The sequence below is a fragment of the Perognathus longimembris genome, chromosome 3, assembly GCF_023159225.1.
Source record: "Perognathus longimembris pacificus isolate PPM17 chromosome 3, ASM2315922v1, whole genome shotgun sequence".
Taxonomy (NCBI): Eukaryota; Metazoa; Chordata; class Mammalia; order Rodentia; family Heteromyidae; genus Perognathus; species Perognathus longimembris.
The window spans coordinates 71,869,012-71,893,093 of record NC_063163.1 but is presented as its reverse complement, the minus strand read 5'-3'; the positions used below and the strand labels follow the sequence as shown (position 1 = coordinate 71,893,093).

The following is a 24,082-nucleotide window of genomic DNA, read 5'->3' as shown; positions in this document are numbered from 1 at the left end:
GAGGGTCACAGCTGGGTTGTGGCACCAGCTCTGTGGACGAAAATCAGGAAGAAAAGAAGGCTGACAGAACCAGACAGAATGGGGGGAGGATGTCACATGAGAAACTTGGAAAGTCAGACAGGCATTCATTCAATCATCCATCCATTCATTCTTGCTGGCACCTGCTTGCTATGCCCTACAGGATGCTAATGTTGGCTCTGCAACTGCAAAGTGTGGGGCTGGGGGTGTAGCTCAGGGGTAGTGGGAGTGGTTCAGAATAGGGCTGGGCTTGCTGGTAGGGCGGGGCTCTGATGTTGGGGTGTGGCTTGGTTCTGTGACTTGGCTCAATGGTGAAGGGGGTGGTTCTGTGGTAGGGGGTGTGGCTTGCAACGGGGCATGGCTCAGTGGTAGAGCACAGATAGGCTTACTTCTGCATAACAACCTTCTGGAGACAACCAATCAGCGACTTCCCCCATCATCTTTTCTTTTCCACCACTCCAGTAGTCTCTCCCTTTGCCCCAACTCTTACAGGTCCTACCAGCTCCTATCACTGCCACACTGGGCAAGCTTTCAGTACAGCCACTTCCACATTATCACATAATTCAGACCACCACTTGTCTAAATGATTGTCATAATGTGCCTTCTGTTGTGACAAGTGCCTGACAGGGAGCTGGGACCTGGGAAGAGCTGTTTTAAAAGGCAATCATGGAAGGCGTCCCTGAGGCAGTGGTTTTGCAGCCTAGCTCTTTTCTATGGATATTATCACCATTGCTTGCATGACTGAAATGTGGCATTTGATCTTAGCAAATGTCCTGTAAACCCATGGCTTGGTGGGCCAGACAACTTTAGAGAGAGGGAGCTTGGGGCCTGAGTCTTGGAGGCTGGCCATTTAGAGCTCTACTCTCTCACCTTTTCCTGGTTCGACTCTATTTTAGAACAGGAGATCATGAAAACTACATTTCCAGACAGGTGCCTGTGGCTCACGCCTGTAATCCTAGCTGAGGAGGCTGAGACCTGAGGATTGTGGTTCAAAGCCAACCCAGGCAGGAAAGTCTGTGAGATTCATCTCCAATTAACCAGCAAAAAGCCAGAAATGGAGCTGTGGCTCAAGTGGTAGAGTGCTAGCCTTGGAGGGGGGAAGGGAGCCCAGAGACAGCACCTAAATCCGAGTCCAACTCCCAGACACATACACAAAAACTACATTTCCCAGAAGGCCTGGCTCACTGACCTGTTGGGTTCCGCCAATGGGAAGCTGTTGTGGGGGTTTGGATGGGAAGGAGAAGAGGATTCAAGGAATTTTTCTGCTAATCTCTTAGCTGTAAGCCAGTGACCTTACCTGTTTCATCTCTCACCTCTGTGTTGTCTGCCTGGTGCCCCTGCTTTCTGGGCTCTTCCTTTTCCCTGCTACCCTTGAGGTGCTGATAGCTTCCGTTTTCCACATCTTCAACCTTTTAGCCTGTGTTGAATTCTTTCCTTGAGACCATCCAACATGGCCTTGGTTGTCTCCACCTTCGTTCATCTTCAGCCATCTTTGGGGAGCATTAGGTTTAAGTGAAGGCAGAATTGGGGGCAGGAGTCACAGGTATGCATAGTTGAAGAGTGCCAGTCATTGGTGTGGCCTGGACTGGCCTTTACCTCAGCTATGGTTCTGCTGGATCCAGAGAAGTTGATTGATATCACTATCATCACTTGAGGAGAGCAGTCTGGTTCCCACAAGATGACATCTCTAGTTTTGAGGTACAGCCTTATTATTATAGGTAATTGTCTTCATTTAGGGGTGGTCTGTGGGCCCTGCTGCTCCTTAGGGGTTAGGTATAGTTCCTTATCATAGAGATGTTATCAATCAGGCTGGATGTCAGTGGCTCTCGCTGGAATCCTAGCTACGCGGAGGCTGAGATCTGGAGGAACATGGTTCCAAGCCAACTCTGGGCTCATATTTCCAATTAACCACCCAAAAGCCAGAAGTAGAGATGTGGCTCAAGTGGTAGAGCACTAGTCTTGAGGGGAAAAGAGCTAAGAGGGCACCAGGCCCTGAGTTCAAGCTCCAGTACCAACACTTGCATGCGCGCACACACACAGACACACACACACACAGATATGATGGACCAGTCCTTTCTTTTCTGGAACCCAAGGTGATTGCTCAAGGAATGGCTTAGAACACTGCCAAACACAACATGGAGGCTTTAAAGTTTGGGCAATTTCCTGAGACTGCCTATGAGACATTCCCTGCTATAGGTCCAGCCTACAGGGCTGGACGTTTAATTGTCACATGTCATCTTAAGAGATCTTGCCATTTCATCCTTCGTTTTAATTTTCCCTGATATTTGTTTCCCCCTTGCCTCTTGGCATCGGGCTAGTTGCTCCCATCACCCAGCTAGGGGGTGGCACAGCCAGGTCTTTGTGTGCCCGCTGTGTAAAGGTGCCAGGCGCCTGGACGCTGGTGATCATTGTCATCTAATGTTGCTGCTCAGTGCAGACGCTTGGTGGTGGCTCTTGCAATGGGAGGAACACAGGTGGCCATGCGTCTGGTCACAATGCCTGCTGATTGCAGGGCCTTCTGGGCCTGGCCACCTGGCAAGACAATGACAGGCCCTCCGCCCACCCCTGCTGGCACTTTTCCGGGGTGCAGAGGAGAAAGAAGAGGGGCCATGGCCTCTCCCTGCAGTTTTGGCTTGGAGCAGCCCTCCCTGCCTACAGGGGAAGTGGGAATCGATTTCCCAGCAAGTGGGTCATTCTTGCTAACAATAGATTGGGTGACCCACGGGGCCACCTTGACCCCTTTCCTCCAAGCTAGGGGACATGCCTCACAGCTGCAGCTCCAGTCTGTCTTCCAGAAACATCTCTTTGAAAGCCCTGGGGTGGGGGGGGGGGGAATCTAAAGGACGAGTAGAGTCCACTCCTCCTGCTAGTGGGCCTAATGGGCTTTTCTGCTTTCCTCCATCACAGACAGTTCTGGACTCAATTGTTTCATCCTCCCAATATGTGGAAGTCTGAGCTCCCAGTATCCCCGAATGTGAGTGTATTTGGAGAGAGAGTTTGTGGTTGTTTTTACTGTACTGGAATTTGAATCCAGGTCCTTGCACAGGCAAGGTGCTTGCTCTACCCATAGAGCCATGCCCTCAGCCTGAAGCAGTAAGTATTGAAAGAGGTGCAACTGTGTTACTCTGTGTGTGTGTGTGTGTGTGTGTGCAGATTGAACCAACTATATATAAAAAATGATCAGAACAGACCTGAGTTTCGTGGTGTACACCTGTAATCCCAGCAATAGGGGAGGTAGAGGCAGGAGTACTGAAACGTTCAGGCCTGCTTGGATTACACAGGCAGAACTTGTCTCAAAAAACAAAGAGAGAGAGAACAAAGCTGGGGCTGGTAGAGCGCTTGCCTAGCATACATGAAGCCCTGGGTTCGATTCCTCAGTATCACATACACAGAAAAGACTGGAAGTGGAGCTGTGGCTCAAGTGGTAGAGTGCTAGCCTTGAGCAAAAGAAGCTCAGGGACAGTGCCCAGGCCTTGAGTTCAAGCCCCAGGACTGGCAAAAACAAAAAGAAAGAGCAAAGCTGAGTGTTGGTGGCTCATGATTCCTTTGGCTGAGATTTGAGTATTGCAGTTTAAAGCCAGCCAGAGCAGGAAAGTCTAGTGTGACTCTTATTTGCAGTTAACCACCAGAAAGGCAGAAGTGGAGCTGTGGCTCAAAGTGATAGCTTGCTAGCCTTGAACAAAAAAAGCTCAGGGATAGTGCCCAGGCCATGAGTTCAAGCCCCATGACCACCACCACCAACAACAAAAGGAACAAAAATAAAACAAATGAGCTGGGCACTGGCTTATGTCTGTGATCCTAATGACCCAGAAAGCCAGCCCAGACAGTAAAGTCCATGAGACTCATCCACAGTTAACTGGAGCTATAGTTCAAATGGTAGAGCCCCTGCCTTGAGCACAAAAGCTCAGCAACAACACTCCAGTGCAACCCCCAGAACTAGGAACACAAGAAATTGGGGAGGGGGCTGGGAATATGGCCTAGTGGCAAGAGTGCTTGTCTCATATACATGGAGCCCTGGGTTCAATTCCTCAGCACCACATATATAGAAAATGGCCAGAAGTGGCGCTGTGGCTCAGGTGGCAGAGTGCTAGCCTTGAGCAAAAAGAAGCCAGGGACAGTGCTCAGGACCTGAGTTCAAGGCCTAGGACTGCCCGCGGCGTCCCCCCCCCCCAAAAAGGTAGTTGTATGAGCCTGTTTGCTTACAAGTCATTGTCCCTTATGAATTTGATAGTGCTCAGCATTTGGGGCACATAAAGAAATTGGGGAGGAAATTCTAGAAACTTCCAAAAAGCACAACTTAAATTTGCTGGTCCCTCAAGCCCTTCACTGAATCTATGTGAATGAGTGGTGGGGGGCGGGGGAACCCCTGACCCTCCCTCAGCTATCATCTCCCACCATTTCACAGCCCCCTGGCTCCCTCCAGCCGGGTGCAATTTCACTGGTGATCTCTGCGCTGAGTGGCTTTTTCTTGAACCACGGGCTATTTTCTCCTCTTTGGTCCCTGAACCATCCAGTGTAACAATAGTTGACGCCGTGTTCACATTGTAGGGGGATGTTCTCTGTCATTTAGAGACAAGAATAGTTTACAGGATGGTGTGCAGCTCAGTGCAAATACTGCACATTTATACAAGGAACTTGCCACAGGTACACACCCCAAGGGAACCCAATAGGAAGACAAAGCAACAAGGCAGCCATCTGCAATTCAGGAGAGAGGCCTCAGAAGGGATGGATGCTAGCTAGGCACCATGGCTCAGACCTGCTCTCTCAACTGTGGGGGAGGGGTTTTTGAGGCAAAGAGTCTCAGTGTAGCCCACATTGGCCTCAAACTCTTTTTGTTGTTGTTAGCTATGGGACTTGAACTCAGGGCCTAGGCACTATCCTGGAGCCTTTCTGTGTTCAAGACTAGCCCTCTACTACTTGAGCCACAGTACCACTTCTGGCTTTTGAGTGGTTTCTTTTTTTTTTTTTGGCCAGTCCTGGGCCTTGGACTCAGGGCCTGAGCACTGTCCCTGGCTTCTTCCCGCTCAAGGCTAGCACTCTGCCACTTGAGCCACAGCGCCGCTTCTGGCCGTTTTCTGCATATGTGGTGCTGGGGAATCGAACCTAGGGCCTCGTGTATCCGAGGCAGGCACTCTTACCACTAGGCTATATCCCCAGCCCCTTTGAGTGGTTTCTTAGACATAAGAGTCTCACTGTGACTTTTCTGCCTAGGCTGAGTTTGAACTGTGATCTTCAGATCTCAGCCTCCTGAGTATATAGGATTACAGGCATGAGCCACTGGTGCCTGGCTAGCCTCAAACTCCTATTTCAGCCTTCCTAGTGCTGGGGTGATAGACATGTGGCCACCAAGCTTGGCAAAGTGAAGACTCCATTTTTTATTTGTTGGTTTATTTGTGCCAGTCCTGGTGCTTGAACTCGGGGCCTGGGCACTGTCCCTGGCTTCTTTTTGTTCAAGGCTAGTGCTCTGCCACTTGAGCCACAGTGCCACTTCTGGATTTTTCTATATATGTGGTACTGAGGAATTGAACCCAGGGCTTCATGTAGGTGAGGTAAGCACTCTACCACTAGGCCATATTCCCAACCCCTTGAAGTCATTTTGATATATGAACATCACATGCTTTTGTTTTGTTTTTGTCTATAGTAAAGCTTGAACTCAGGACCTGGGCACTGTCCCTGGCTTCTTTTTGCTCAAGGCTAGCACTCTACCATTAAAACACATTCCTAGCCCATCCACTTCCAATTTTCCAGTAGTTTATTAGAGATAAGAGTCTCACAGACTTCCCTGCCCAGGCTGGCTTTGAACCGTGATCCTCAGATCTCAGCCTCCTGAGTGGCTACGATTACAAACCTGAGCCACCAGGGCCTGGGTTGGTCATCACTATTCTTAGCGTCCTGTTACAACTGGGAAAACTGAGGCAGGATGGTTAAATCACTAATCCAAGGTTGTCCAGCACAGCTGAGACTTAAATATAAGACTCTCTAATCCGGAATCAGCCTGGAATAAAGTGGAATGAAATACCTTTGAGACTCATTTCATTGGAACCCTGGAAGTGTGAACAGCAGTCCAGCCAGGTGATAGACAGCTACCCAGAAGGGTGGAAGACTCCTAGGACTTAACAGGAAGGTGCCCTTGGACACTGAATGGAGGCAGAGCTGACGCCTAGTTGTCATTGAGTTATTAACTGGCAGGTTGATCTATCCCTCTTATCCTCCCTTCTTGTCCCTCCACCCCACTCTAGCTCTCCTGCTCTTGGGGTACTGGCAGCTAACACCTCCATTTTGTGTAGCCATGTCTCAGGCTATGGACACAAAATGCTTCAGGCAGCTCCCGTAGATTAATCTCCCTCTTGACGACCTTCTCCACACACTGCCGGATTGATTTCAGAAATCCATCCCAGCCTCTGCTAGCCTAGCCCAGCCCAGCCCCCACCCCTGGGCCCAGATTTATAGCCCAGCTGGAAATTGAATTCCTGTAAGTCACAGTATAGTGTCTCCAAAGCTTGCCTAGGCTCATTTTTACTTCTGACAAACTTAGGCGAGAGAGATTAAACCTGGATGGGTGTCTTCCAACCACACAGACCACAGTGATTTTTACCCGGGCATTATTCTTCGTTTCCCTCCCGGCCTGAGTGGGAGAAAAGGCCCCCAGAGCTGCAGCAAGGGGATTCCTGATTCAAAGCCACTGATGTTAGAAAGGGGGTGGGGGCAGGCTCTGTATCCCCACACACAGTGTTCTCCATCCTGATAGCACCTAGGAAACCATTAGCAAGCTGGTGATTTATCTCCACTACCAGCTCAGGGGAACTTGCTCTGCATGGGCCACTTGGCCTGGTTGTTATAAAGTTGCCCTGGGCTGTGACAGAGGACACCCAATTGTGTGGATCATTCTAGAACCCTCACTCCAGCTTCCCTCCCCCCCCCCCCCGCCAGCTCCCCCTTCCTTCCAGAAACCCACAAATCTGGGAGAACAAGCCTCACTTGCCTTGAAAAATGAGCCGTCTGATGGAAATGCAGCCACTTGTCTTTTGTTCAAAAGCCGCTAACTATTTAAGAAATGAATCCTTGATGTCTACAAAGGCAGGATCAAGACCAGATCTCTCTGATGGGAGAAGCCCTTTCATGTCTCTGGGAAGTTGGCTAGATCTAGCCTCTGGCTGGCAGGCTGTGAGAACAAAGCCAGGCGAGCAGGATGAACTAAATGATTGCAGTTCCGACGTTCATGCATCCGGGAGTTTGTTCTCTGAGCAGCTCCTGTGGGCCTGGATGGAGGTGGGCTTTCCACTAAGGAGGGTCGGGTGGGATCCAGGTGCTGTCCTCCATCCTTGTGGGGTTTTTGTTTGTTTGTTTTCTCAGTGCTGGGGATGGAACCCATGGTGGCTCACACCTGTCATCCTAGCTACTCAGGAGGCTGAGATCTGAGTATCAGGGTTCAAAACCAGCCGAGGCAGGAAAGCCCGTGAGACTCTGATCTCCAATTAACCAGGGGAATACCGGAGGTGATGCTGTGGCCCAAAGTGGTAGAGCTCTAGCCTTGAGCAGAAAACTCCAGGGACAGAACCCAGACCAACCAAGTTCAAGGCCCAAGACCGATGGGGGGAGGGGAGAAAGAACAAAGAAAAAAAAAGTCAAGGTCATGAGGAAGTAGAGCAAGAAATTGTCACAGACCAGACAGCTAAGGGAGGGGACTTGATGACTCAATGTGTGGGCTCTTGGACCCGAAAAAGGACCAAAGTGGGAAAAGTGGGGAAATCTGAATAAAGTCTGCATGGAGTTAGTGACAAAGCTTGGATTTCAGTTGTGATGAGATGCTGCTGGACTTACATAAGCTCTTAGTGACAGAGACTGAGGAGGGAGCAGCAGGAGAGCTGCCTGTACTATCTGTGTACTTTTCTGGCCAGTCCAAAATTACTTCAGGGCTGGAAATGTGGCTTAGCAGTAGAGTGCTCATTTAGCATGCATGAAGCCCTGGGTTCGATTCCTCAGCACCACATACACAGAAAAAGCCAGAAGTGACACTGTGGCTCAAGTGGTAGAGTGCTAGCCTTAAGCAAAAGAAGTGCTCAGGGACAGAGCCCAAGCCCTGACTTCAAGCCCCAGCTCTGGAAATTTTTTTCCCCAATATAACAAGTTTACCATAGTCCTGAAACGCCCAAGTTCTAGGTGTGAATAGGCAAGGTCTCTGGCGACTCAGTTGGGAGCAGTGTGGCTGCATTCCACACAGTCCAGACCCACACAAAGGAGGCTTCTCTTTTTCTTTTTCCTTTTTGGTGAGGGTCCTGGGACTTGAACTCAGGGCCTAGGCCCTGTCCTTTAGCTTCTCTGTTCAAGCTTATTGTTCTGCCACTTGAGCCACAGCTCTACTTCCAGCTTCTTTGGTAGTTCGTAAGAGTCTCATGGACTTTCCTGCTCAGGCTGGCTTTGAACCACAATCCTCAGATCTCAGTCTTCTGAGTAGTTAATATGACAGGCCTTAGCCACCAGCACCCAGCATGTAAAATTCTTGCTCCAAGCCAGCCTTCTCCACATTTTCTGTGGTCTGCAGAGAAATCATCCAAATCCAGTCTCTTCCCTTCTGTCCCAAGGAAATCTATTTCTTTGATTTGCGGCTGGGGGCACTGTGACATCAGAGCCTTAAGCACCCTTGAATATATAGTCCGGCCTCCACTAGGGCTGGGAGATTTCTGTTAAGGCAGCAAGGCTCTGAGAATAAGAGGCTGCACGACAGCCCAGATGCAATCTCAGGACAAGATGGCTTCAGTGTGTCTGCAGGAGCTGAATAAATGAGTGGATGAATGAACAAATGAATGAATGAGTAAGTGAATGAATGAGCAAATGGATGGATGGAGTAGTGACTAGCTTGCCAGCTGGATAGATTAATCCATGGTTGGATGGATGGATGGATGAATAAATGGATGGGGAATGGATAGATAGATCAATAAATTAATGGGTAGGTGGGCACATGAATGAGTGGAAGGATAGATTGATGAGTAATTAATGGGTGGGTGAATGGATACATGAACAAATAGGTGAATAAACTGATGGGTGGGTGAATGGATACATGAATGAATGAATGAACAGTTGGATGGGTGGACAGATGGGGTAGATAGATGAATGAATTAATGAATAGGTAGATGGAAACATGAATGGATGGATACATAGATGTGTGAGTAGATGAGTGGATGGGGATGGATAGATAGGTTAATAAATGGATGAGTGAATAAATAAATAGATGGATACATGGACAGACAGGGATAGATAGGTGAATGAATTAATGAATAGGTAACTGGATGTATGGATGGATGGTGAATGGATAAATGGATACGTAGATGGATAACTGGAGAGGGGTTAGGTGAATGAATTAATGGATATGTAGATGAACACATGGATGGACGGATGGGCAGATGGATGGATGGACAGATGGGGTAGATAGATAAACTGATGGGTGATACCTGGATACATGAACAGACAGATAGATAGAGACATGGTGGGATGAATGAATGAATAGGTAGATTAATAACCTGGATGGATGAATGGATGGATGGAGAGTAGACAGATGGTGAGATGGATGAATCAATGAATACGTGGATACATGGATGGATGAATACATTGATGGGTGGATGGATAAATCTAGGAATGGACATGAACAGACAAATTCTTGAACAAGTAGATGAGTAGGTAGATGATTGTAATAGACGAAGGAATTAAGGAATAAGTCGATGGACATGTGAATGAACAAATGAATAAATGAATCCAGTTCCCTTCCCCTGCCATAGTTCTTCTAGGTAAAGCCAGGGCAGCTCAGGCTGCAAGAGGCCACAACCACTCCTGTTCTCCAGTCTGGCTGGGGAGCTGATATCTTGTTTAAGGCCTGTCAGGCTGATGGCTCAGGAACACCGTGCCTGCACCTCAGGGACTGACCAGGGCGGCCTGCTATGATCTCAGCCTTCTCCAGGGATGTGGCCAGCCTTGTCATGTCCCGATTCTCATTGCAGCCTTCTGCCATTGGCCACTGGGGACATGGGGCTGGCAGCGCCTGTTTGAAGTGGGAGGGAGGAAGCCAGCCAGGGTGGGGGGAGGGAAGGCTTGGTGTAACCCCTCTACCAATGCTGAGTCAGTCAACAAACATCCATGGTGCTGGCTTGTGGAGTCAGGAATGAATTATCTGCAGAGTAGATGCTGTTCTTCACCTTGGAGCTCCTTTCTGTCAGGGCCAGAGACTGGCCTCAGGCATAGCCAGGTGCTCAGAGGAGAAGGGACTGGGCAGTGCAGGGAGGACTGTGGGCTATAGGGTCAGAAGACCCATGCTAGCCAGGCTGGTACCACTTGCTCTTGCCTGTCATCCTAGCTACTCAGGAGACTGAGATATCAGGATCACGGTTCAAAGCCAGCCTCAGGGAGGAAAGTCCATGAGACTTATCTCCATTAAACCACCAGAAAACCGGAAGTGGTGCTGTGGTTCAAGTGGTAGAGTGCCAGTCAGCCTTGAGGTAAAGAACTCAGGGACAGCTCCATGACAGACTTTTAAAAACAGAGATAGAGAGACTAGTATTCAAATCCTATTTCTACAGCTTACAGGCTGTGCTGCTTTGGCCAAGGCACGTGGTCCCCCTTCACTCGTGTGTGTGTGTGTGTGTGTGTGTGTGTATGCACGTGCACATGCATACTGGTTCTGGAACTTGAACTCAGGGCCTGGGCACTGTCCTTGAGCTTTTTTACTCAAGGCTAGTGCTCTACCACTTGAGCCACAGTGCCACTTCTGGCTTTGGGGGTGGTTAATTGGAGATAAGTGTTTTGCTCACTTTCCTGCCCACGGCTTTGAACTACGATCCTCAAATCTCAGCCTCCTGAGTAGCTAGGAAACAGGCATGAGCTGCGGGCACCCGGCGGACTTTGATTTTAGGTTTCCGGCCTCCTCTTGGCAGTGCTGTGAAACAGGGACAATTAACAGGTCCGTTTCCCATATGAAGACACAGAGGTTAAGCAACTGTGCCTGCGTCACACAGCATTGCCATGGTGAAAGACTGACATGAATTCAGGACCCTGCACTTTACTCAGTTCTACGCTCTGGAGACAGGAGAAAGAGACACCCGCAGGAACGGAGTGGTTTCTCTCGTAAGGATATTATCTGGAAGGATGGGGTGAAAAGCACACTGCATCCATTTTGGGAGGGCCGTGGGAGAAACCCGCCCTGTTCTCAGCACCCAAAATAGTCCAGCCTGCTCGCAAGCATCTGGCTCGCTTCGGTTTTCAGGATGCTGGAACTGCATAAATGACCAGCCTTCTTATGTTGAATTAGATGGGAAGAATCTCAAGCCAAATTTCTGGCCCAACCATATGTTTATGGGTTGAGTTTTAAAAGATGAGGTTTTTTTTTCTTTTCTTTTTTTTTTTTTTTTTTGTCCATCCTGGGGCTTGAACTTGGGGCCTGGGCACTGTCCCTGAGCTTCTTTTTGCTTAAGGCTAGCGCTGTACCACTTTGAGCCACAGCACTACTTCTGGTTTAGAGTGGTTCATTGGAGGTAAGAGAGTCTCCTGAGGACTTTTCTGCCCAGGATGGGTTTGAACCATGATCCTCAGCCTCCTGAGTAACTAGGATTATAGGCATAAGACGTCAGTGCCCAGCTTTTTTGTTGGCAGGGAGGGTTGTACTAAGGCTTGAACTCAGGGCCTCACACACTCTCTCTTGACCTTTTTGCTCAAGGTTGGAGCTTTACCATTTGAATCACAGACCCACTTCTTTTTGTGTATGTCCCACTCCTGGGGCTTGAACTCAGGGCCTAGGTACTCTCTCTCAGCCATTTTTTTTCCCCTCAAGGCTAGGATTCTACCACTTGAGTCATACCTCCACTTCTGATCTTTTGGTGGTTAATTGGAATCTCAGGGACATTCTTGCCCTGGCTGGCTTTGAACCTCAATCTTCAGATCTCAGCCTCCTGACTAGCTGGGGTTAGAACCATGAGCCACCAGCTCCTGGCTGGATCCATTCCCTTTTAATGACTGCATAATATTCCATGCTATAGTTGCATATTAAAATGTAAATTTCTTCTCCTTATTGTCAGATACTTGGAGGGAAAACTTAAGGGCTGCCTTTTTAAACAGTGTTCTAATTAGCACCTGTGCAGCTGATATTTGTGCATTTCATTTCCATCAGCTGTATTCTTCGCATTAGCTCAGCTGGGTAAAAATGCAAGTACAGAAATCTTAACGCCTTGGCTGGGGGATTGGCATTCTGCCCTCTAGAAAGCTCTAATCCTTGCTCTCATATTTAATTGGAGCCATCTTGTGGTATTTTACATATCCTTGTAAACCATTTAGATGCTTTTCTGGAACAAAGCAAGGGCCAAATAAATATATAAGCCCCAAGCCACCTCTGCTTCCTGATTAAATTACCCAGCCTCAAATTCAATAACACCCTTATTTTATTAAGAGGAAGCTGCTTTTGCTGTCTTCTAGACACCGAATCCTCAGAACTGGATGGCTGCACCCTGGGGACCTGGAAATAATTCCCACACCCAGAAAGCTGCTGGCTGCTTCTCCTCCTCCTCCTCCTCCTCCTTCTCTTCTTCTTCTTCTCTTCTCCTCCTCCTCCTCCTCCTCTTCCTCCTTTTTTGCTTGTTTTGTTTTTTGCCAGTCCTGGGGCTTGAACTTAGGGCCTGAGCACTGTCCCTGGCTTCTTTTTGCTCAAGGCTAGCACTCTGCCACTTGAGCCACAGCGCCATTTTCTGTATATGTGGTGCTGGGGAATCGAACCCAGGGCTTCATGTATATGAGGCAAGAGCTCTTGCCACTAGGCTATATCCCCAGCCCGATTATCCTGGCTTCTTTTTGCTCAAAGCTAGCACTCTGCCACTTGAGCCACAGCGCCACTTCCTGCTTTTTCTATATATGTGGTGTTGAGGAATCGAACCCAGGGCTTCATATACCCGAGGCAAGCACTCTACCACTAGGCCATATTCCCAGCCCCTTTCTTCTCTTTTGATCCAAGGGCTTGACACGTGTGGTGAAGGGCTCTACCATAGAGCTACACCTCCAACACACCCAGAAAGCCAAGGTGGAGGCAGGGAGGCCACACTGAGAAAAACTGCTCTGTGTATCTCAGGCTGAATTCATTCTCCATCTGTGTCCTTGCAACCTCGAACTTAACTAGGGCTGTGGCTTTGGGGCAACAGAATTATAAAACTCCAGGCAAAAGGAGACGCTGTGCAAGAGCTGTGTGAACACCTAAAGAATCCTCTTCAAGCCTGTTACTTGGTGACTAAAATTTGGAACCAGGGTTCAGCAAAGGAGAGTGGCCAGGTGCACCTTGCTTCTCAAACATTGTTCTTGGGCTGCTATCTCCAAGACGTCTTGACTTTGATTGCAAGCTAGACCCAGTCTAAAAGGATCCCGGCATTTAGATTCCATTACCAGCATGGCAGGGCAGCTCCCAGAGGCATGAACTTGACTGTGCATTTGAACTGAAACCCACAGGGCAGAACTAGGGATGGCAGCGTGCTGAGAGTCATGGCAAACCCCAAGCTTTTAATTAGAGCTGCAAAGAACTCGCCTGGTGAGAGGGAGGTGCCGGGCGCAGACAATTATTTTAGGGGAAATCGCAGAAGCCTTCTCTTGGTGCCGCTTAAATCCTCGTCTTTTCCAATTCAGTATCTCATAGGGTGAAGGGAAAAAACGGCTGACTTGCTTCAAAAGACTTGCTGGGAGATGTTAATTGTGTTGAGCCTGGCTGCATTGTTTCTGCAGAGATGAGAATCTTGGGGTGAAGGGGGGGACGTCTGTTCTAATTGCTCGGGGAGGCAGCCAGGCAAAGACTGGGAAGACTTAAGCCTCTGCTGGTTGATTTTATTTTGGTTACTGGGTTCTCTGGGATGTGTGGCTCCGCGGTGGGGGCGTGGCTCGGGGGACTGGGCGTGGCTTTGTGAATGGGGTATAGTCCCGTGTTGTGGGAGTGGCTTAGCGAGGGCGGGGATCAGGTGACTCTATGTGGTTCCCGTGGCAAGATGGGGTGTCATGAAATGGGCGTAACTTTGTGCATGGCTTAGCTCGAGGACAGGGACTGGTTCTGTTGAGGGGTCGTGGCTCGATGGTAGGGGCGTGGTTCAAGCGGTGGGGCCCCAGCCTTGGTAACTGGGCGTGTCTTTGTGAATGGGGAGTGGTCATGGCAGGGGGCGTGGCTCGGCGGTAGGCGGCGTGGTTCCAGGAGTACCTGCCGGGCAAGTACAAGGCTCTGAGCACAAATATTACTAGAAGCCAGGCACTGGTGGCTCACTAGCTCCTCAAGAGGCTGAGATCTGAGGATTGTGGCTCAAAGCCAGCCTGGGCAGGAAAGTCCATGAGACTCTTTATCGCCAAGAACAAACCAGAAGTGGTGCTGTAGCTCAAAGTGGTAGAACTCTACTAGCCTTAAGTGAAAAATCTCAGGGACGGAGTACAGGCCCTGAGTTCAAGTCCTGCTAGCAGCGCGCACACGCACACTCTAAACAAAAGCGTTTCTCCCTGGAGCAGGCAGGCCTTTAGGGCGCATGTAGCATGGAAGGAAAAGTCACCCCTGCCCAGTGCAAAGGCAGAAGGGACCATGCTGGCCAGAGGGTGCCCTGTGCTGTGTATGCAGGGAGCCCCGCAGTTACTCCACTCAGGGGCAGATAGATGCACACGTGGACTCTTAAAAAAGAAAGGGGTTTCCCCCCATTCAGGCAGGGTACAACACAAGCACACAATGACTCACTACTAGTTTCTGATGGTGTTTATGAATGGGCTATTTTCTTCTTATAAATTAGTGGAGGAGTTGAGCTCATCTGTGTAATCATAGCATGCACTTAATCAGCTCACAATAAGTGTTAAGAAAAAGAAAGGAAGATATAGTTGAGTGGGAAGAGGGAAAAGGTGGGGTGCTGGGGGGAGTCCCCATGATCAGGTTGATGTCTGCTGCAGCTGTGGGCAGGGCCTAAACTGGGTGAACGAAAATGGCTGGGCAAAAACGATCAATCACTGTGGTGCTTTGCTATTCTATAAGACACTTGTGGTTTTTATCAGAATTTCTCCTGTGCCAGTAAGAATGCATCTCAGATTGGAGCAGAATTTTCCATTTCCCATCTCATGACCAATAGGTATGGTCATTTGCCTTGGGCCCATGAGGTCATCTTGGCTTTGTGGCTCAACCGTCTACCTCCCACCACTCCCTCCTCAGCAAGCATCGAAGTCAAGCTTGTCTCTCCTCCACTTAGAGCCTTCCTTGGCTCCCACTGAATTCAGCATCAAGACCTCCCCAGAGCTCACCAGGCCCTGCAGTGTCTGTGTGACCGCCTCCTCTTTCTCATTCTCCTCCATGTTTCCTCATTATGCCAAGCATGGACCTACAGGGCCTTTGCACTGACAGTTCTGCAGATATCTACATGGTCTCTTCCTCAGTCTCCTTCAGCTTTTTATTCAAATGGCCCCTGAAGTTGCACCCTTTGAAGGTCTTTTATTTTTAATTAGCCTATATAGGTTACACAAAGAGGGTTCACTGTGATAGTTCTATTATTCGGTGTCCCCTGATCAAGTTCATTCTCTCGCTCTCTCTAATGCTTCCCACCTTAACCCCTGGAACTCCTTCTGCATCTCCCCATCTCATACCTTTCCTTTCCTGTATTTTCTCTCTGTGTGGTGCTCATAGTTTTTGTTGTTTTGTTTTGTGCTGGTGCTGAGGCTTGAACTCAGGGCCTGGGTGCTGTCCCTGACTTCTTTGATTCAAGGCTAGCACTCTACCACTCGAGCCACAGTTCCACTTCTGGCTTCTTGCTGGCTAATTGGAGGTAAGAGTCTCTCCAACCCTCCTGCTCAGGCTGGCTTCAGACTGTGATCTCACATCTCAGCCTCTTGAGTAGTTGGGATTACAGGCGTGAGCCTTGGTACCCAGCTTGGAGGAAATGTCCTGTGAGCATCTTGTGGGTTTCTCCACCTGTGGTGTGCTGGGGTGTCAGGACAGTAATGTTGCTCTTTCTCAGTGTCCCCTGAGGTACATCCAGAACCCATGTGACGCTGTGGCAAGGGGATGCTGATAGCGAGGTCTGGGCTGTATGTGATCACAGGGGGATTGCATTGCCATGGTGACAGTGGAGCTAGCATTGTGTGTGCAGGTGTGGGTGAGAGAATGAACCCCCGGCTTGGAGAGAGGCTGGGTTCCCACAATTCCTTGCTGTGCTCCTTAATCCTCCCATCCCTAAGTCTTGCCATCTGGCAACTGGGCTCTTAGCAGCCTGACTACAGATCCACAGCAGGCCCTTCATGTGCGATCCAGCCCATTCCAGGGCCCTCTTCCCCTCTGCCTTTCTTTCCCAGCAGGATCGAGGTGAGTCTCGCCTTCCTGGAGTCTTGCACTCTGACACACACACCCCAACCCCAACTCCTCTGTCCACAGACACTTTTTCAGAGCCCAGAAGAGGGCTGGCAGCTGTACACCTCGGCCCAGGCGCCTGATGGGAAATGTATCTGCACGGCTGTGATCCCCGCCCAGAACACCTGCTCCCGCGATGGCCGCAGCCGGGAGCTGCGCCAGCTGATGGAAAAGGTAAGCGTCTTCCAGATGAACCTCTCCGAGCCCCAGCCATTGCATTGTTCAGAGCTGACTCCTAACCCAGTGACCTCAGCCTGCTACACTTTAATTCAATATATGAGAATCCATTCACTTGTGAAGTCAGGTCCACCATGCATGCCACCCCTCTCCCAACTCTCTCTCTCTCTCTCTCTCTCTCTCTCTCCCTCTCTCCCTCCCTCCCCCCCACCCCCCGTTTGTCGATTGTGAGGCTTGAACTCAGGGTCTGAGCTTTTTTGCTGAAGGCTAATGCTCTACCACTTTGATCCACAACTCCACTTCCAGTTTTCTGGGGATTCTTTGGAGATAAGAGCCTCACAGACTTTCCTGCCTGGGCTGGCTTTGAACCTCCATCCTCAGATCTCAGCCTCCTGAGAAGCTAGGATTATAGGTGTTAGCCACTGCCATATGGCTTCTTTTTTGGTGGTATTGAGGTTTGAACTCAGGACCTGGCTCTTGCTAAGGCAGGAGCTTTATGTGAGCCATGTTTCCAGTCTTTGTTTTTCCCCCAAGAGGGTCTTATATTTTTGCCCAGCTAGCCTGGTTCTGGAACTTTCCACTTCCGCTTTTCATGAAGCTGAGTTGAACCACACCGTACCCAGTTTGTTTGTTGAGATAAAGGGCTTATCAACTTTTTGTTTTGCTCTAGCTGGCCTCAAATCACCATCCTCCTGCTCTCTGTCTCAAATAAAGCTGAGCCATTCTGCAAAGAGTGTGCCCTGTTACCCCTTGAGGGGAGCCACTTGCACCCCTAGCTCACATGGGTCTTTTGTCAGGTCCAGAATGTCTCCCAGTCCATGGAAGTCCTTGAACTGCGGACGTACCGGGACCTGCAGTATGTGCGTGGCATGGAGAGCCTTATGCGCAGCCTGGACGCTAGGCTCCGGGCAGCCGACGGGTCCCTCTCAGCCAAAAGCTTCCAGGTGGGTCTTCCTAGGTTGAGAAAGGTCAAAGGTCAAGGAAATGATGGAGAGTTGTGCCTGTGACTTCGAAGTCTGGAAAGAAGAGTTTGGCAGAGGGGTTGGGAATGTGGCTTAGTGGTAGAGTGTTTGCCTAGCATGCATGAAGCCCTGGGTTCCATTTCTCAGCACCACGTAAACAGAAAAAGCTAGAAGTGGTGCTCTGGCTCAAGTCGTAGAGTGCTAGCAAAAAGAAGCCAGGGACAGTGTTCAGACCCTGTTTCAAGCCCTAGGACTGACAAAATAATAATAATTTGGCAGAGTCAAAATGCCCAGAGGGGCTGAGCACTGGTGGCTCATAACTATCATCCTTGCTACTCAGAAGGCTGAGATCTGAGGATTGTGGTTTGAAGCCAGCCTGGGCAAGAAAGTCTCTGAATCACTTATCACCAATGAACCACCAGAAAACTGGAAGTGGCACTGTGGCTCAAAGTAATAGAGCACTAGCCTTGAGCAGAAGAGCTCAGGGACAGTTCTCAGGCCCTGAATTCAAGCCCCACCACCACCAAAAAAAAAAAAAAAGTCCAGAGGCAGGTCTCTAGGCATTGTCGTCGGTGAGACCAAAGGAGGATATTCTTAGGAGAAGAACAGAAAGGCACAGTGCCTGTTGTGCAGCTGATCAGATGAAATATTTGTCACAGTGAACTCCAGGAAATGAACACAGGAGGTTCTCTCTTTTCTCTTTTGCAGTTTTTGTTTTCTTTTTGCACTGTTTGTTTGTCTATGTGTCTTTGGGAGGGTAAGGGGAGGCACAGACATGGAGGGACAACATGCAGCCGTGGTACTCACTGAACACTATGTGGAAAATGAACTTGCAACTTGCAGGTGGAGAAGGGAGGAAAGAACTGGGAGAGAGCGAGGGAAGAGGCGACACTGTCTCAAAACAAATGTACTCGGTCCGTGACTTAGCTGTCGCCCCTCTAACCATCACTTTTATAATGACAATTTTTAAGAAGTGCCCAGAGGGCAGGGGCACATCGTGAGGGCAGAGGTCACGATGGGTCCCCGTTGTCCCCTGGTGGACAGGAGCTGAAGGACAGAATGACCGAGCTGCAGCCCCTCAGCCCTGTGCTGGAGCAGTACAAGGCAGACACGCGCACCATCGTGCGCCTGCGCGAGGAGGTGAGAAATCTGTCCGGCAGCCTGGCGGCCATCCAGGAGGAGATGGGCGCCTATGGCTATGAGGACCTGCAGCAGCGCGTCCTGGCCCTGGAGGCCCGGCTGCACGCCTGTGCCCAGAAGTTGGGTATGTCTTGACGTTGACCTTGATCTTTGATTTTTCCACCCAACCCTAATATTGCCCGTCCACTTTGCTCAGAAGCTGGTCGTAGTTTTTGACCTCTGATCAAAACCTCAACCTTTGACCCTTTCTAACCGGGGGTGGGGGGCTGGTCCAGAAGCTGAGAATGGCCTTGACCCTTGAGCTCCAACCTTTGATTTCCCCTAATGGACCTCTAGGTTGGGATTGGGTTTCTACAGCTTTCCTTCTCCCTGGTCTCAAGGATGGGTCCTGCCTCCCCTGGGGGCTTTCTAATCCCTCATTCTCCTTCTTCTATTTCTGCCTGCCAGGCTGCGGAAAGCTCACTGGGGTCAGTAACCCTATCACCATCCGGGCCATGGGGTCCCGCTTTGGCTCCTGGATGACAGACACAATGGCCCCCAGTTCCGACAGCCGGGTGAGTGCTGTTGCCTGCTCCGGGGATCAGAGCCTTCGAAGAACTAGCCCCGGTGCCCTGGGATTGCAAACCAATAATCAATTATTCTCTTTTTGCATTGCTTGTTGCCAGTAGTGGAGCTTGAAGTTGGGGCCTGGTGCTATTTCCTTTTAGCTTTTTGGGAGTGGCTCAATCGAGGGGGCGTGGCTTAAGTGGCAAAGCCCACACTCACGTGATGGGGGCGTGGCTCAAGTGATAGAACACCCACCTTGCAAGCATAACACCGTGATTTCAAAACCCAGTATTACCCGAAAAATAAATTACATAAGAAAAAAAAAAGCCTAAAAGACTAATAGCGCTGCCAGCTGGGGCTAGAAGGGACTGGAGTGGTCAGTGGCTGGGTGATGGTGTTGCTAGTGCCAGCGCAGTTGTTGGAGGGGTGGGGTCCCCTGACTCCTCTGGTGCCCCGCCCCTCTGGTGCCCACCCCTCTGGAGACCCATCCCCTCTGGTGCCCCGCCCCTCTGGTGCCCCATCCCTCTGCCCTCCCCTCTGGTGCCTGCCCTTATGCCCTCCCCTCTGGTGCCCTGCCCCCTCTGGTGCCCCGCCCCTCTGCCCTCCCCTCTGGTGCCCCGCCCCTCTGCCCTCCCCTCTGGTGCCCCGCCCCTCTGCCCTTCTCTCTGGTGCCCCGCCCCTCTGCCCTCTCCTCTGGTGCCCCGCCCCTCTGGTGCCCCGCCCCTCTGGTGCCCGCCCTCTGCCGCCCCGCCCCTCTGGTGCCCCGCCCCTCTGCCCTCCCCTCTGGTGCCCCGCCCCTCTGCCCTTCTCTCTGGTGCCCCGCCCCTCTGCCCTCTCCTCTGGTGCCCCGCCCCTCTGGTGCCCGCCCTCTGCCGCCCCGCCCCTCTGGTGCCCCGCCCCTCTGCCCTCCTCTCTGGTGCCCCGCCCCTCTGCCCTCTCCTCTGCTGCCCCGCCCCTCTGCTGCCCCGCCCCTCTGGTGCCCGCCCCTCTGCCCTCCCCTCTGATGCCCTCCTCTCTGGTGCCCCGCCCCTCTGCCCTCCCCTCTGGTGCCCCGCCTCTCTGGTGCCCCGCCCCTCTGCCCTCCCCTCTGGTGCCCTGCCCCCTCTGGTGCCCCGCCCCTCTGCCCTCTCCTCTGGTGCCCCGCCCCTCTGGTGCCCGCCCCTCTGCCGCCCCGCCTCTCTGGTGCCCCGCCCCTCTGCCCTCCTCTCTGGTGCCCCGCCCCTCTGCCCTCCCCTCTGGTGCCCCGCCTCTCTGGTGCCCGCCCCTCTGCCCTCCCCTCTGGTGCCCGCCCCTCTGGTGCCCCGCCCCTCTGCCCTCCCCTCTGATGCCCTGCCCCTCTGGTGACCCGCCCTCTACCCTCTAGGTGTGGTACATGGACGGCTACTACAAGGGCCGGCGCGTGCTGGAGTTCCGCACCCTGGGCGACTTCATCAAAGGGCAGAACTTCATCCAACACCTGCTGCCGCAGCCGTGGGCGGGCACGGGCCACGTGGTGTACAACGGCTCGCTCTTCTACAATAAGTACCAGAGCAACGTGGTGGTCAAGTACCACTTCCGCTCGCGCTCCGTGCTGGTGCAGCGCAGCCTGCCCGGTGCCGGCTACAACAACACCTTCCCCTACTCGTGGGGCGGCTTCTCGGACCTGGACTTCATGGTGGACGAGAGCGGGCTGTGGGCCGTGTACACCACCAACCAGAACGCGGGCAACATCGTGGTGAGCCGGCTGGACCCGCACACCCTGGAGGTCGTGCGCTCCTGGGACACCGGCTACCCCAAGCGCAGCGCCGGCGAGGCCTTCATGATCTGCGGCGTCCTCTACGTCACCAACTCGCACCTGGCCGGGGCCAAGGTCTACTTCGCCTACTTCACCAACACGTCCAGCTACGAGTACACGGACGTGCCCTTCCACAACCAGTACTCGCACATCTCCATGCTGGATTACAACCCCCGAGAGCGCGCCCTCTACACCTGGAACAATGGCCACCAGGTGCTGTACAACGTCACGCTCTTCCACGTCATCAGCACCTCGGGGGACCCTTAGGGTTCCTGCTGCCCCTCCCTCGGGGCTGCTGGGGGGAGGAGGGTCCTGCCCTGGCTACCTGTGTCCCCTTTGAAGCCGTTTCTGTCGTGCCCTCTCCCCCTGCCCTGCCTTTTTCTCTTCCTGCCTCTCTTTCCCTGGCTTTTATTCTCCGCGCTCTCCCCCTCCCCCCCATTCCTATTTCTATCATGCCTTTCTCAATTTGGTCTCTTCTTTATTGATCTCTGCTTTTGATATGCCACTTCTTGGTCTTTCTTGACTTTTTATTGATGTCCCCCGCTAGCTTTCTTTTTTTTGATTGATCGGATCCTCCAGTTCTTTCTCTCCCTCCACTCTCCTCCCCTTCCTCCCTCCTTGCTTCCCACCCCTGCCCCACTCTCTCCCCATCCCTCACCCATGGAGTTGAGTGCATGGATTTTTTTTATTTTTATTTACACGTTTCCCTTCTGGGTTACCAGAATAAATGGGACCTTTGACATTTGATGCTTCTTTGGCTACTGTGTGTATCCAATGATGGCAGAGGTTGGGAAGGGAGGTGTGGTTTAAGCTGGAGACCTACCTCTCTTCTGGAGACCTCCCCCTTCTCCAGGTGAGCCATTGAAGGACACAGGTGAGGAGCCCTAACCCAAAAGGTACTACTATAAACAGCAATTCCTTTAAGAGAAATTGGATCAAAACTGAGAATTCTATTACAACGATGAAAATTGGCCTCAAATGAATATTCTGTGTCACTGGCTGTTCACTGATCGATCGCTGCAGCAATCACTAAGCTTTCTGGCAGTCTTAATGTGTTTGTTAACAATTTGGCTGCTTCTAAGAACCTAGGAAGGGAAGGTTGGAGTCTAACTGATCCTTTCGTCTCTTTTGCTTGGCAATTTCAAAAACTGTTTTTAGCCTGGTACTGGCGGTTCATAAGATGCTTATCTTCAATGAAGTGCCCAAAAGTTGGAAGTGGCACTATAGCTCAAAGTGGTAGTGCTAGCCTTGAACAATCTACCAGTTAGGGACAGTGCCTAGGCCCTGAGTTCAAGCCCCAGGACTGGCACATACACACAAAAAAGCAACAAAAGAACTCATTACTAAGCAAATCACACCTCTTCTGGGTTATAAAAGGCCAAAAACAGCCTACAGATGCACTTGGCCTAACCTACAGAGGAACTAAGCATACTTCATACCCAGAAGGTCTCCGATAGGGATGGGCTCCTAGAGCAGACCAGGCAAGACAGGAAGTCCTGGAGACAAGGAGGGGCTGGGATGCCACAGAGGGCAAAGGACAGGATGAGGCCCACATCTGAACAGAAGCTGAGCTGCACAAGCCGGCCCTGAGGAGGGACTAGCAGGAAGGACTGCAGGGGGTGGGTGGGAGACTGGGCTGGGGGTCTCATCTGTGCTCATGTTGGCTCAGTGCTCTGTGCAGAGAATCTGCAAAGACCCCTTCTGAACCAGCATGGGGAGGAGGCTGCTGTCCCCATCTGTAACTAATGGTCTCCATGATTAAATCATCTCCGGAACCCAGACATGGGGCCATATTGGGAAGGAAACCCATGAATAATAAATGGGGCTGCCTAATGCACTCATTTAAAATCCATTTTTAAAGAAATCCCCAAGAAGAGCAATTAATTTCCATGTAAATGAGCATGTGTGCCGATGGGGGGTGGGGTGGATCCTCCTGCCCAAGGGAAGGTGTACACTGGAGGCCACTGAGCCTCAATCTTTGTCCACACCACACTGACTTGGGACCCACATTCTCAGAGGACAGGGCAGTTTTGTCCCATCTGGACCCCACATCCTCAGAGAGGCCAGTTTTTATGCTTCCATGCTAGTGGCCTTTGTTCTCACAAAGGATGAACACAAGGACAGACACACACTCAGGATTGTGTCTACTTGTTAGTAGGCTGGCTGCTGCTAACTCAACTCCCCCATCACAGACATGCACCTGGCTATAGCTCAGGAACCCTGGGTCCCCTGAGGTCATCTGCTCCAGCCCTGCCTGGGGATTGGAAAAGCCAGAACTGGCACCTGGCAAGGGTGCAGTCAACCCTCTGGGATGGGGGCAAATCTTGTCAGGAAGCTGGTGCAGAGGCAAGGCACCTGCCTGGTATGTGAAGACTGTAGGTCTCACCCCCCAACACCATGAAAAATGATGGCGAATAAAGACCACACCATCAATAGTCCTAGAGTCCCAGCATTTCCCCCAGTTCCAGGGTGGCAGTGAGGAGAGGGCTCTGGGACCAGGTTTTTCAAATGCAAGCCTTTTTTCTCTTTGGTGCTAGTCACGGGTTTGAACTCAGTCAGGGTCTGGGAGCTTTTTTTTTTTTTGGCCAGTCCTGGGCCTTGGACTCAGGGCCTGAGCACTGTCCCTGGCTTCTTTTTGCTCAAGGCTAGCACTCTGCCACTTGAGTCACAGCGCCACTTCTGGCCATTTTCTGTATATGTGGTGCTGAGGAATCGAACGCAGGGCTTCAAGTATACGAGGCAAGCGCTCTTGCCACTAGGGCCATATCCCCAGCCCCTGGGAGCTTTTTTGCCCATAGTTAGTGCACTACCACTTGAGGCACAGCTCCACTTCTGGCTTTTCTTTGGTATTTAACTGGAGATGATCCTATAGACTTTTCTGCCCAGGTTGGCTTTGAAGTACTATCCTTAGATCTCTATTTCCTGAGTAGCTGAGATTATAGGCGTGAGCTATGGACTTGCCAATATTCCTGCTTAGGCTTTGGCCACTGTGCCAACCAGGAAGGAGACTGAGGTCCCGCCACAAAGATACAGGCGTCAAATGCAGACACACACTTGTGCCCCAAAAGCCTTTCTCTGCAGACTTCTCTCTAG

The 24,082-nt window shown here is 51.2% G+C and overlaps 1 protein-coding gene across 2 annotated transcripts in view; it reads left to right on the top strand.

The window, feature by feature from the left end:
* Olfm2 (olfactomedin 2) overlaps positions 1-21,734 on the top strand; it is a 48,205-nt gene extending 26,471 nt beyond the window's left edge. For both annotated transcript variants that reach the window (XM_048342268.1, XM_048342267.1), the window contains exons 2-6: positions 16,415-16,564; positions 17,365-17,511; positions 18,574-18,793; positions 19,117-19,223; positions 20,579-21,734. In XM_048342268.1, the coding sequence (XP_048198225.1) occupies positions 16,556-16,564; positions 17,365-17,511; positions 18,574-18,793; positions 19,117-19,223; positions 20,579-21,256 (1,161 nt within the window). In that variant the 5' untranslated portion in view covers positions 16,415-16,555 and the 3' untranslated portion in view covers positions 21,257-21,734. The remainder of the gene's footprint in view (positions 1-16,414; positions 16,565-17,364; positions 17,512-18,573; positions 18,794-19,116; positions 19,224-20,578) is intronic.
* The last annotated feature ends 2,348 nt before the right edge of the window (positions 21,735-24,082 follow it).